The sequence below is a fragment of the Somniosus microcephalus genome, chromosome 3 (genome assembly GCF_052327205.1).
Source record: "Somniosus microcephalus isolate GS21.2 chromosome 3, FLI_Smic_1.0, whole genome shotgun sequence".
Taxonomy (NCBI): Eukaryota; Metazoa; Chordata; class Chondrichthyes; order Squaliformes; family Somniosidae; genus Somniosus; species Somniosus microcephalus.
Genome location: NC_140989.1, coordinates 24,357,634 through 24,371,139, shown reverse-complemented (window position 1 = coordinate 24,371,139; position 13,506 = coordinate 24,357,634). Strand labels below are relative to the sequence as shown.

At 44.2% G+C, this 13,506-nt stretch overlaps 1 protein-coding gene and 1 non-coding gene across 3 annotated transcripts in view; both read right to left on the bottom strand.

Annotated features, from left to right (window-relative positions):
• The window catches only part of LOC147120909 (kinesin-like protein KIF13B), a 210,350-nt gene that overhangs the window by 71,723 nt on the left and 125,121 nt on the right, over positions 1-13,506 (bottom strand). For both annotated transcript variants that reach the window (XM_085979428.1, XM_085979421.1), the window contains exons 12-18: positions 11,731-11,841; positions 9,685-9,819; positions 8,286-8,416; positions 6,556-6,642; positions 5,836-6,026; positions 4,024-4,231; positions 3,552-3,714 (exon numbers count right to left, since the gene is read on the bottom strand). In XM_085979428.1, the coding sequence (XP_085835554.1) occupies positions 3,552-3,714; positions 4,024-4,231; positions 5,836-6,026; positions 6,556-6,642; positions 8,286-8,416; positions 9,685-9,819; positions 11,731-11,841 (1,026 nt within the window). The remainder of the gene's footprint in view (positions 1-3,551; positions 3,715-4,023; positions 4,232-5,835; positions 6,027-6,555; positions 6,643-8,285; positions 8,417-9,684; positions 9,820-11,730; positions 11,842-13,506) is intronic.
• trnan-guu (transfer RNA asparagine (anticodon GUU)) lies at positions 5,707-5,788 on the bottom strand. The gene has a single exon. It is a non-coding gene; the product is annotated as a tRNA-Asn (tRNA).

The following is a 13,506-nucleotide window of genomic DNA, read 5'->3' as shown; positions in this document are numbered from 1 at the left end:
TACAGCCAATGAAGTACTTTTGAAGTGTGGTCACTGTTGTAATGTAGGAAACGCGGCAGCCAATTTGCGCACAGCAAGCTCCCACAAACAGCAATGTGATAATGACCTGATAATCTGTTTTAGTGATGTTGATTGAGGGATAAATATTGGCCAGGACACCAGGGAGAACTCCCCTGCTCTTCTTTGAAATAGTGCCATGGGATCTTTTACGTCCACCGGAGACAGCAGACGGGGCCTCGGTTCAACGTCCCATTCGAAAGAAAGGCTGTGAGGGTCTCCAAGCCCTTCTGTGGAGGACTTGCCAAAGTCTTGTTGAATTCCTGTACAAGGGGATTCAAGTCAAGCTTAAAACCTAGAAATATTCCAAGACTGAACATATGTACGAACATTCGAACATACGAATTAGGAGCAGGAGTAGGCCACTCGGTCCCTCGAGTCTGCTCTGCCATTCAATAAGATCATGGCTGATCTGATTACTCCACACTCCCGCCTACCCCCAATAACCTTTCAACCCCTTGCTTATCAAGAATCTATCTACCTCTGCCTTAAAAATATTCAAAGACTCTGCTTCCACTGCCCTCTGAGGAAGAGAGTTCCAAAGACTCACGGCCCTCTGAGAAAACATTTCTCCTCATCTCTGTCTTAAATGGGCGACCCCTTATTTTTAAACAGTGACCCCTAGTTCTAGATTCTCCCAGGTTGTGTCCTATGCTAAGGGGTGGTAGAGAGGGGAGAATTCTCTTTGGGCCATGACGCCTAAAATGACATGCCCGTCAATAAAGCTTCAGATGCAAGGTAATCTTCTGCAGCAAATTCAGTGATCAGATACCCGAGCAAGGCAGGTCTACATAGAACCCCGAGGCACTGTTGATGATTAACCAACTCGCCTGGTTCACCAATGGAAACTGGACACATAGACCTGACAATTGGGGCTAGGATTTATCCCGCTCTACTACAGTCCAACACCGCCTTCAGTGTGCCAGTGCAGCCTTCGGTCGCCTGAGGAAGAGTGTTTTTGAAGACCAGGACCTCAAACCCGGCACTAAGCTCATGGTCTACAGAGCAGCAGTGATACCCGCCCTGCTGTATGCCTCAGAGACATGGACCATGTACAGCAGGCACCTCAAAGCACTGGAGAGGTACAACCAACACTGCTTCCGCAAGATCCTGCAAATCCATTGGCAGGATAGGCGCACCAACCTCGGTGTTCTCGCTCAGGACAACATCCCCAGCATCGAAGCTTTGACCACGCTCGATTAGCTCCGATGGACGGGTCACATTGTCTGCATGCCCGATACGAGACTCCCAAAACAAGCGCTCTACTCGGAGCTCCGGCACGGCAAGAGAGCCCCAGGTGGGCAGAGGAAACGCGTCAAGGACACCCTCAAAGCCTCCTTGAAAAAGTGTAACATCCCCACCGACACCTGGGAATCCCTGGCCCAAGACCGCACAAAGTGGAGGAGAAGCATCCGGGAAGGTGCCGAACACCTCGAGTCTCTTCGTTGGGGAGCAAGCAGAAGCCAAGCACAGGCAGCGCAAGGAGCGCACATCAACCTAAGCACCCCACCCACCCGCCCCTTCAACCACCGTCTGCCCCACCTGTGACAGAGACTGTAGGTCCCGCATTGGACTCATCAGTCACCTGCAAACTCATTTTTAATGTGGAAGCAAGTCATCCTCGGTACCGAGGGACTGCCTAAGAAGAGAAGACAGGTGGATGAGGTACTTGCAGAATACTAGTTGCAAACATGGGTTGTAAGGGTGGATGAAGAGGAACAGAGGAGGTAAACCAATATGTGATGCAATGCACATTAAAGATGTAAAGAGCGGTATTTCACTTAAAGTTTCAGAGTACATGAAAATAAGGCAGGCATTCATGATAACCCAGTAACGACACTAACTGTAGCACATTCCATTGGAAAATGTGCTCTATTAACCTTTTGAAAAATCGCAGCAACATTTCCAGACCAAAACAAATAATTCAAGTGGTCTCCGAAATTGTGCCTTGTAATATATTGATGATGAAAAGACAGAAGAGTTTCATTGTATCATGTCACATGAATTAATTACAGTTTGAAGGATTTGATTACATTATACCAAGTACAACATACAATGCAAAAGATATGGGCCATGGGGCGCAGCTTCCAGCTGGCAGTGATAAATAATGGAAGTGAATCAATGACTGTTGCTGTAAGAGCTAGAATCAGATGCTTTTTTTCACTGCTGTGTCTCTTAATGGATATAAAATGTGCACTGGTCTGTTCTCTAATCTCTTAAATGTTGAGGAGATTACTCATTTGCATTCTTCCACTGAGTATATGTTTAACAACAGATGCTTTACAGGAACAACTAAAACTAATTACAGGATCGCTCCACCTTCAGTCAATGATGACTTCATTCATTTACCAGAGCAGGGATTAATCCCAATGCTGTGCGGTCGTTCATGGGCACAGCGGGTGTGTGCAGTAAGAATTAACATTAATAAAGAACATTTACATTGTGTACCGTATTGACAGCTCATTTCTGTTGTAAAGAACTGTTTACTATTGCAGCCCTGTTTATCTTGGCTTCCAGTGTCCTAGAAATGACCGGATTTACATTGTGGGGTAGATTTCAGGGTGCTAGGTCAACAGAAAAAGTGCCACTTGCATTTGTTTGAAAGCCCTTTTTAAATCCATCTACTAGTTCAGTACTAAATTGTGCACTTTCCTAGCAAAGGACGTAAAAAGGTGCGATGCAGGAAATGGAAATTTCACTGGCACGGTACAAGACTCTCCTCCAAGCCTGTGGCTTAAGGACTTTAGTCAGGCAACATGAGGGAGCCCATATTTCCCAGGTCCTCCTGCCTTCCCCAATCCCACTACCCTTAACACCCAATCCTGGAGGAAAAAAAAACCTCCCTGATCTCCCTCACAAAATTCCAACTCCCTCGCCTCTGGCCTTCCACCTGGTCATGACACCTCTGTCGCTGATGACCTGCTCAATTGCTCCCTCGCCTCTGTCTTCAGGGACCTTATTCCCAGGAAATCACTCACCATCTGCTAATTAAACTGCTCCCCATAACAGTCTTCAACTTTGTTCCCTTAAGTCAGAGGGCACATACTCAAGTGCACAACTGATCTAGTCTTTCCGAGCCCGATCAGGGTTGACCATATTTAGCAGTACAGTGCCTCCGCTCACTCAAATCTCCCCACTACTCCAAGAGCACCTTGCAGGGTAAAGATAACTCAACGCTCCTGTTCTCAATGACGAGAAATCCCTCAAATCCATTTCTCCTGTCCTCGTCAAGAAAACCAACTGTGGAGTGTAAGGACTGTGTAATTTCCAAGGCCGAGACCATCCACGTAACTTTTCTTTTTGTATTAGTTCTTGGCATGTAGTGCTTACAACCACTGCCGTGTAGAATGAAGCAGAACGTAGGGAGTTGCACTGAACCACAGGACATATCCAAGCTCTCAGTACTTGAATAGTAGGAAAACTGAGGCAATTAAAGAAATCTTCACTATTTCTACCCAATTTTGACTGAAGAAATTAAAGTATATCAAATTTACCTTTCGGTTAGCATCAAGGCTGGATGCTGGAATCTGCAGAGTCACCTGATACTCCGTCTTCTTCTCCATCTCTTCAGCTATGTAATTTGCCTCGCGTACATAAAGATTTGCCTTGGCAATCTGTTCCTGCAACTTCATGAGACTATGGTTTAGCATTGCCTCTCTGTAAGGATCAGAAAACCATTGTAAAAAACCAAAACACTAATCCTTGGCTACCTGCAGCACCATCACTGTATTATTACAGGGTGCAAGATGTGAATTTCTGCAAATCTACCAAAAGCCGTGAAATTGACTTTGATGCCTTCCTGTATCTTTGCATAACTGCAAGGGGGTTTTAACGCAGGAGGGGTGACAGAATCTGCAAATCCATACCAGAGGAGCAATCATCATCTTCATGAGACCAGGGGAGAGCCCCCATTCCCCCCCAAAAAACTGTACTACGTGAAAAATACAGAACTTGCCAATGACCCACCTCTCCTCTGTCCACTGATGTAGCCGCTGTTGAGTGCTGGGGGAGCAGAACGAGAGGCGCTCCATACTGCGGTAATGTTTCTCAGGGGACAAACGCCTACGTAACTGCTCCAGTTCCCGTTCGTACATCAGGCGCTGCTGTTCAAGTGCAGAGCGCTTCTCCTCCTGGTGTTGTCGCTCCAACCTCTGCAGCACTGACTGCATTGCATCTGCCAATGCAATAAATCATGGTATCAGTACAATGCACACATTCCTACGGTCTCTGCTTATCTGGCTTGCACAGCTCGAAACACCTTCAAAAAGAGGCAAGGAACAAGTTTTGTACAAGGTGTGTGAGAGATGTTGGCTATGAAGCTCATTTTCTTTAATTATTCAAAGACAAATTCTTCACATTTTTCAGAAGTCTAGCCAAGTTACCATCTCACTCTTGATGGCTTCACCCTCAGGCCTTTATTCATCTACAGTGACACCTCTATTACCCGTACTCCAATTATCTGCATTACATGATACTTGCCAGAATTTTTGCAGAGCAGATTTGCACAGCCTGCTAACACCAATATCCGTCTCTCCGGAGATAACTCAACTTCATGTGGCAAAAGAAATAAAAACTCAACTTATGATGTTGTTTGGCTTGCTCATTTCTATGCCTAGGACGTAACGTGATCATATGTTTGTGGATTATCTGACAATTTCCACGGGAGTTCCCTCCATTACAATGCATAACGAAGGTTCCTACGTATCGACATCCTTGGCCTCAACTCCACGTTTCACCTCATTTCCAATGCTAACATTGCGTTCATGAAGCTCAGTTTGGTCTTCAATGTTAAACACTCATTTTCCTCTCAACTCTCCATAAAGCCCAAGTACTTCCAAGAATTGAACACTTCCTCCAAATCTTCTTAACTGCTGAAATCCATTCGACTTTATGCTTCTGGATCCTCCCACCTTTTCCGTCCCACTGGTCAAGTGATTATTGCAACCATAACTGACTAGTGAAAAAATGATCAGACAGGACAAGGGACATCCCAAGGTTGTAAAAGGTGCTATAAAAATGTATGTCTTTCTTTTTAAACAGTAGTGCTATCTAAGCCAAGTTGATACTTCAAGGGGAAGGGTAACATAGAAACATAGAAGATAGGAGCAGGAGTAGGCCATTCGGCCCCTTGAGCCTGCTCCGCCATTCAATGAGGTCATGGCTGATCATCCAAATTCAGTACCCTGTCCCTGCTTTCTCCCCATATCCCTTGATCCCTTTAGCCTTAAGAAATATATCTAACTCCTTCTTGAATATATTTAATGAATTGGCCTCAACTGCCTTCTGTGGTAGAGAATTCCACAGGTTCACCACTCTCTGGGTGAAGAAATTCCTCCTCATCTCTGTATTAAATGGCTTACCCCTTATCCCTAGACTGTGACCCCTGGTTCTGGACTCCCCGGCCATCGGGAACATCCTTCCTGCATCTAGTCTGTCTAGTCCTGTTAGAATTTTATAAGTTTCAATGAGATCCCCTCTCATTCTTCTAAACTCCAGCGAGTACAAGCCCAATCGACCCAATCTCTCCTCATACGTCATTCCTGCCATCCCAGGGATCAGTCTGGTGAATCTTCGCTGCGCTCCCTCCATGGCAAGAACATCCTTCCTCAGATAAGGAAAGACCCGAAGGCGTCAAACATTTAACACAAACGACGAGGATGGGATTTGAACCCATACGTGCAGAGCACAATGGGTTAACAGGCCATCGCCTGAACCACTCGGCCACCTCGTCTCCCGTAATAGTGTACAAAGCAAATCAAATAAGTGCTTCCTTCCTACCATTGTTTCCAAGGGCCTTCATAGTGACCTCCATCTGCGCAAACTCATAGTTGTAATTGCTCTCACTGGAGCCCTCACTGGCACTGTCCCCATCGCCATCCAGTTGCTCAGTGCTGGAGCTCTGCTTCATGGGGCTGTCCTGCCCATCCTCCTCCTGCAGTGCTTTCTGTTTGGTTTTTGGCAAATTAATTCTGTTAAGGAAAAGAAAATAGGTCACAAAGTTGCTACATATTGAGTGGACTTAGAAAAGGCTTTTGGACATTTGTACTCTAAATATGTTGAATTGGCAGCTGTTGCCTAACTTATGGCTTTAGTTCTGCCACAGCTAATAATGAATACAGAAAATACCAGTAAAAGCTCCTCCTCCTCATTTATAATTCAGGACAAGCTGTTTCTGGGTAAACCCCAGCCCTCTGAAGTCTTGAATCCTGGAGAATGCAGTTGAACAGGTTTCACATAGGATTTGGAATTTGCAGCGACAATGCCTACCCACTATCTTTTGCATGTAAACAGAAAATCATCAAGTATGGCAACCCAGGCCACTCCATTCCATTACTTGTAATTATTACAAAGGTTTTCCAAATCTCAACTCACTCGTTCAAGCTACTGGGTTGTTGCACTGCACAACAGAAAAATTGTAACCCAGTTTACAGTTAAAAGTGAACACGATAACAGAACTGAAAAAAAGTTAATTTTAATTTTCTACGCATTCAAACTTACCTGAAGAAATGGTTGTTTCCCCAAAGGATTCGATCGCCGTGGTGAAGCTGCACGGGGCTAGACAACAGGGAGCCATTCACAAATGTTCTAGGGGGAAAAAAAGTTAACACACAGAGTTAAGGAATGATTAACAGGGAGATATGAACAAAAAAAAAACTATGTTTATGTAGCACCGTTAACATAGTAAAATGTCCCGATTCGTTTCAGAGGAGCGCTAGCAAACAAAATTTGACACCGAGCCACAGAAGGAGATATTAGGACACATGACTAAAAGCTAGATAGGTTTTAAGGAATGTCTTAAAGGAGGAAAGAGAGGTAGAGGTGGTGAGGTTTAGGGAGGGAATTCCAGAGCTTAGGTCCTTGGCAGCTGAAGGCAAGGCCACCAATGATGGAGTGATTAACATCGGGGATGCACAAGAGGCCAGAATTAGAGGAGCTCAGATACCTCGGGGGGTGGGGGGGGGGGGTTGTAGGGCTGGAGAAGGTTGCAGAAATAGGGAGGGGTGAGGCCATGGAGGGATTTGAAAACAAGGATGGGAATTTGCCAGACCAGGAGCCAATGTAGGTCAGCAAGATGGATGAACTAGGACACTGGCAGCAGAGTTTTGGATGACCTCAAGCTTACGGGGGATAGAACGTGGGTGGCCGGCTAGGAGTGCATTGGAATAGTCAAGTCTAGCGGTAACAAAGGCAGGGATGAGGGTTTCAGCAGCAGATGAGCTGAAGAAGGGGCAGAGTCGGGTTGTGTTACGGAGGTGGAAATAAGCGATCTTAGCGATGGCACGGATATGTGTTCGGAAGCTGATCTTGGGGTTAAATATGACACAAAGTTTGCAAACAGTCTGGTTCAGCCTCAGACAGTTGCCAGGGAGAGGGATGGAGTCGGTGGCTAGGGAACGGAGTTTGTGGCGGGGACTGAAGACAATGGCTTCGGTCTTCCCAATATTTAGTTGGAGAACATTTCTGCTCATCTAGAACTGAATGTCAGACAAGCAGTTTGACAATTTAGAGACAGTGGAGGGGTCAACAGAGGTGGTGGAGTTGGAGCTGGGTGTCGTCAGCGTACATGTGGAAAAAGGTAATTACGGGCATTCTGAATTATTAACAAACAGAAAAGGCTGGAAATGCTCAGAGACGAATCAACATCCATAAAAGGAGAGAGAGGGGAGGACCTTTTATCAGAACAGACTGCGATGCAGTACAGCAAAACATTGGTATATCTTTACTATAGACAATGCAGTGCATATTTCAATCACAATTTTCAATTTTTGGTGAAGCATTTGGCAGGGAAAGAAAATGATAGGTTCTTATTGAAAGGTCAGCGAGATAGGGTGAATGGCCTCCCTGATCTGCACTGAACTTGGTCAAGCTAAACTCTTGTGCCTATATTTTGTCAGTTGTCATTAGGCCACAACTTCACTGGCTTCATCACAGAGCCTGGTCATCCAAAAGGGATTTACAGTGTTTCAATGTTGAAGTGCTACTATGAACGTTGGAGCTAGGCGATGTCAATATCCACCTCCATCTGGGAGGAGCCTGATGTTTCCCTCAAGGGAAGGTAAAACCTTGTGACAATTTGCCTTACTGATTCACTGGCTCATCAGTTGGCTCAAAAATAATATTGCCATAGGACCAGGTGCAAGTGTCCTGCCATCCCTCTCAGGCTGGAAATAATGATGGGGCAAGTTTATTTTTAATCAATTATATGAGTTTGACTGAAAGGATCTCACCTGGAGCTTTGCTTTGGTGAGAGAATGACCCATCTCTCTGCAGAGATATCAATGATACAGTGTTCTGGAAGTATTCCCATTCCACACAGTTGGATATCCTGGGAATCATCAGATCCAACTAGAGTGTGATTCTGTCAGATGAAAAAAACCCAGAAAATATCTCAAATCCTCCTCTCCCGCACCACAAACGTGTTCAACAAACAGAATTTTTGCCTTCGGTACCAACAGTAACATACAAGTAGCTAACGCAGCGAGTTTTTATGATCTAGAATGCCTTGTCTGAAAGGGTGGTGGAAGCAGATTTAGTAGCAACTTTCAATTGGATAAATACCTGAAGGGGAGAAAATGGCAGGGTTATGGGGAAAGAGCAGGTGAGTGGGACTAACTGGATCGCTCTTTCAAAGAGCCGGCAGGGGCAATGGGCCGAATGGCCTCCTTCTGTGCTGCAAGATTCTATGAATAAGGACCTACAGCAATGAGCACAATCACATTTATAAAGTCCTAGTGATGCTTTATATGACCACTCACATCCAGTTGTATATTGCTGAAACAGTGCAGTATTTCTGAGGGGGGAAAAAAACACCACACACAAACTCCCAGATTGAAGTGGGAGGGAAGCATAGAAAAACAAAAGCGGCGGCAAGAAAAGATCTGAATCTACGAAGTTTTACGTTTCTGTTATCTCCTGCTCACATTTCAAAGTGGCTGCCATGCTTCCCCTGTTGTGTGTAGCATTGGGGGAACACAACTGTTCCTAGAGGCATAGGAAGTGTGAAGACAATTGTAGAAAGTCAGAGAATCACAGTTTTTTTTTTGTTAAGCTCTGATTGTAACTATCAGACCATTCCAGTCTAATGGATAATTATTCAGAAATGACAGTTCTTAGCGGGTAAATGCACAATGGTGTGGTGCTACACCAGAAAGTTCGATGTGCAATTTTCAGTCAGTACTGGAGTACTACAACTGTTTTTAATACCCCAGATCCAGAAAAGGGGGGCAAAAATCAGTCAGGCCTGCAGCTCGCTATTCGGTTGTTGCTGGAAAGTACGTATGTATGGAGTATGGATGCAATCAGAACTAGGCTCAACTATGAGGTCCTCCATAGTCAAACAACCTGCCCATATCCACTGGAAGTCTGGCACTTAGCAAGGTAGCACAGGGCTGCCAGTGTGGCATGAGCAATAACTCGGTAAAATAAATGGAAGGTTGAAAAGAAAAAGAAAAAATCACACAAAAGACATGCTTTTAAATGTAAATCAAAACAATGTAATACAGTTGCTTTTTGTCAGTTATGCAAAGGCAGCATGTGATAACAGCAAGAGCTCTGCATAAATCGGGACCGAGGTAGACTGTTTGATATTACAACAGAAATTACACCATCAACAAGCAATAACATTACCTTTAAATAGTAGACAAGTAGCTCATTTAAGGCTGGATCAGCATTCAGATTCACCAAGAAACACTTGTCATCTCCAACTTTGATTCCCGAGGACTGGAGAGAAATGCCAAGACTCTCCAATTGCTTCTGACGCTCCTGTAAACACAGTCAGCAGATGATATGATCCATTTAAAAACGGTCAGTGGAACTACTGCAAGTCTCCGGATGAGGATGCTAGTGCACCACATTCACCACAGTATGGTTCCAATAATGAACAGGTAAGAGAGAGGAGGGGGGAAACTGGCAAGAAAAGTACAGGCTTAAGTCATTGTTATGTGAGATAAATGGATCCGTTATCTGTTTTCGTCACTGAGCCCTGTTTAAACATCAGCTAATGTAGTTACATTCCCATTATCCACATACTCAAGCTGTAACTTTTCAGAACATGGCTGGTTCTGTACTAGAAAGAGTAACAGATAATTGTGCACAATTACAAACCAGTAATTGAATCAAGGGATTCAGACATCACCAAGAATAACTGGTGTTATAAGTTATCTGAACCTCTTGATCAGATTACTTACTGTCTCGTAATCAACAGTAGATGCGGATGTTAGGGTTTCGAAAAGTTGTTGACCCGAAACGTTAACTCTGTTTCTAGCGCCACAGATGCTGCCTGACCTGCTGAGTATTTCCAACATTTTCTGTTTTGATTTCAGTCCAGAGTTGGCATCTTGCCATGTGGGGCAGAAGGAAGAGAAAGATGAGAAGAATCGAAGTGCAAATGTCCACCAGTTCAATCACACATCTTCACTTCCACTGCATGGCACAAAGCATGTTACAGCACCAGCACACAATGGTTATATGCAGCTAGCGATCAAAACAAATTCTGATATAGTGTCCTACTCCTGAAGTCAACTTATCTTCTTTCTCTTTCAGATGGCTCTGTTATATATTACCAGCAGTTTAAAAATTTTTTAAATGACCATCTGTAAATTAAAGAGCATTTACCCCTCTCCCCATATTTTCATTGCTCTGTAACTTTTTGGTCCCTGCTTTATGTAATATTCCTCTACTGAAAAAGTGGACAATCTGTTCCCAAATTTCTGCTAATATCACTATGTAACTTCTTTAAAAATTCATTCTCAGGATGTGGGCATCACTGGCAAGGCCGGCATTTATGTTCTTATGTTCTTATAGGGCTCGATTTTGTCAATGGGGAGTTTTTGGAGGCAGAACTAAAAATAGGGATTAGGCAAAAAACTGCCTGTTAACTACCTGTTAACAGGCAGTTAATTGGCACTAATCGCCTTCCCACCTCGGGGAGGCGGCTCCCAGCACAGCTCGGGTACCCGCCTCCTGGGACATTGGCACGGAGGCAGGTTGGGGGCGGGATGGGTTCCTGCCCCCCGATTCTGCAATTTTCCCACCACTCCCGCCTCCAAACCCGCCTCCTCGGGGCTTGGAAAATTGAGCCCATAGTGTCTTGGAGGGGGGGTGGAGGGGGGACAAATCTGTGGCAAATTATAGGCACTGAAATACATAGAAGTTACAAGACGGACATAGACAAATCAACCCAACCAAGTCCATCTCAGTGTTTACCCTCCATGCGAGCAAATAGTTTAATCGCATTTACCCACCCTGTTCCCAGATCCTTTCTACTCTTTTCCTTTATTCACCTATACATTCTAATCTTAAATGTTGACATAGTTTCTGCCTCAACCACTACCCCTAGAAGTGAATTTCACAGTCTCACAACTCTTGTGCAAAGCAGCTTTCCCTGGCCTCTGTGTTAAATCTCTTATATTTAATCTTGCATCTATGGCCCTCATTATTGGCCCTCGTTTAGTGCCGTGAACCTGCATCCACTGGAAACTGGTTTGATACTATCCAAATTAATTTCCCGTAGAACCTGTAGAGCCCGCTGAGAAACACTCTGATCTCATCAGTCCAGACGGGATTCAAACGCAGGTGCACAAGGTGGAAGTGCAATACGGCACCTAGTCTCCAGCAGGCTACACCTTCGACGTCTGTCGTGCACTAAAGGGAAGGGCATACTGCACAACATACCTGTGCAATGGCTTCCGTTTTCCTAAGCTTGTCTTCCCACGTAACGGTCATTTCCTGAATTAGCTTTTCGGACTCTTCCAAACGATCCTTCAGCTCTGGGGCTTTCATTAACTGGTATGGAAAATCCAATCAAACACTTGTCAGTAAGTATTCATACTTAATTAAGTTCAAACAATCAATTCTAAAATACAAACAGACATTTAAAAATAAAACTAGGTTAAGTCGGTACATAATAAAGAAACTCGGTCTCTTTCAATGAACAACCATTACATTTTTTTAGGCTATGCACCTTCCAACAAGTGTACGCACGCTCTCCCCTCCATTCCAATTAACACCTAACTTCATCCCGAGCCACACGTCCTCAGAAAGAGCTGATACCATAAGCCAAGTCACTCTTCCAACTTTCCCTCCCCCGACAGAAAACTGTCTGGCCTGACATTCAGGATGCAGTGTAGTGGAGGAGGGGGGTGAAATTGAACGACATATACTTCAAATTGGTGGGGCCTAAAGAGATTTGAAAATAAGCACAACCGATGCTGGAAGTAGGATTTCCCAGCAGTTAAACAGATTATAAAATAACTGGAAGTTCATTGAAAAATAATGATAATCATTTTGTATGTTCGTATTAATCTACTTCAATGAATATTACTAGCACCACCAAGGACAAAGTTCACAAATCACAACAGGAAACCAAAAATAACCCTGTAACAGTACATACTGCGAATGAGTACGGGTATCTACTGTACAATATAATCCTGAATTGTGGAAGGAAAGGTTAGCAAGTTTCTAAATGATTAGCTGAATCCTTCAATTAGATTAATGCCTTTGTGATTCCTCCCAGAAATCTATTCTTTGCATATTATCAGAGAGTCTGTCTTTAGCAAGTGGGTAAAAAGAAAGGGAACTTTGGATTGTTTGAGCTATCACTTGGCAAATATTTGACTGTGGAGATCACAGCAAAGCCTAAATCCTGCATTAGAACTTTATAAATCACTGGTTAGGCCTCAAGCTGGAGTATTGTGGACAGTTCTGGGCCCCACACTTCAGGAACAATGTAAAGGCTTAGAAAGGGTAACAGAGGAGGTTTACCAGGATGTGAGGAGAGGTTGGAAAAGTTATGACTGTTCTCCTTGGAACAGAGAAGGTCAAGAGGTTTTCAGGATGATGAGAGGCTTTGATAAAAGTAGATGGAGAAGAACTACTCCCTCTGGTGAGTGGGTCAATAACCAGAGGTCCTAGATTCAAAATCATTGGCAAAAGATCTCGAGGGGCGAGGAGGAGAAATTTATTCACTCAGAGTTGTCGGGATCTGGGACGCTCGACCTGAAAAAGGTGGTGAAAGCTGATTCCATAAATAATTTTAAAAAGGAGTTGGACAAGTACTTGAGGATGAGGAACTTACAGGGTTACGGACAAAATGAGGGGATGCGAGACTAAGCACGACTGCTCAAAGAGTCAGCACAGGCGCGACAGGCTGAATGGCCTCCTCCTGTGCTGTTAAGTTTCCATGATTCTATCAGAAATGAAGACAAGTACATTCTCCAGCAGGGGTCACTGTAGCCCTGAATTTTCCCTTCCATATTCCAACTTTAGCATCCCTATCACTCTCAGCCCAAAGCAGCTTTTTAAAATCAACATTAACCAGGATTTGGACCTGGGACCTCCCTGGTTTGTATAACATCTGCCAGTGCATTTACTAATTAAGCCATCATGGATCAGACAACTGCCTCGGGATTAGGAATTCTTTAACATCCTGTAACACAATATTCTGTGTGG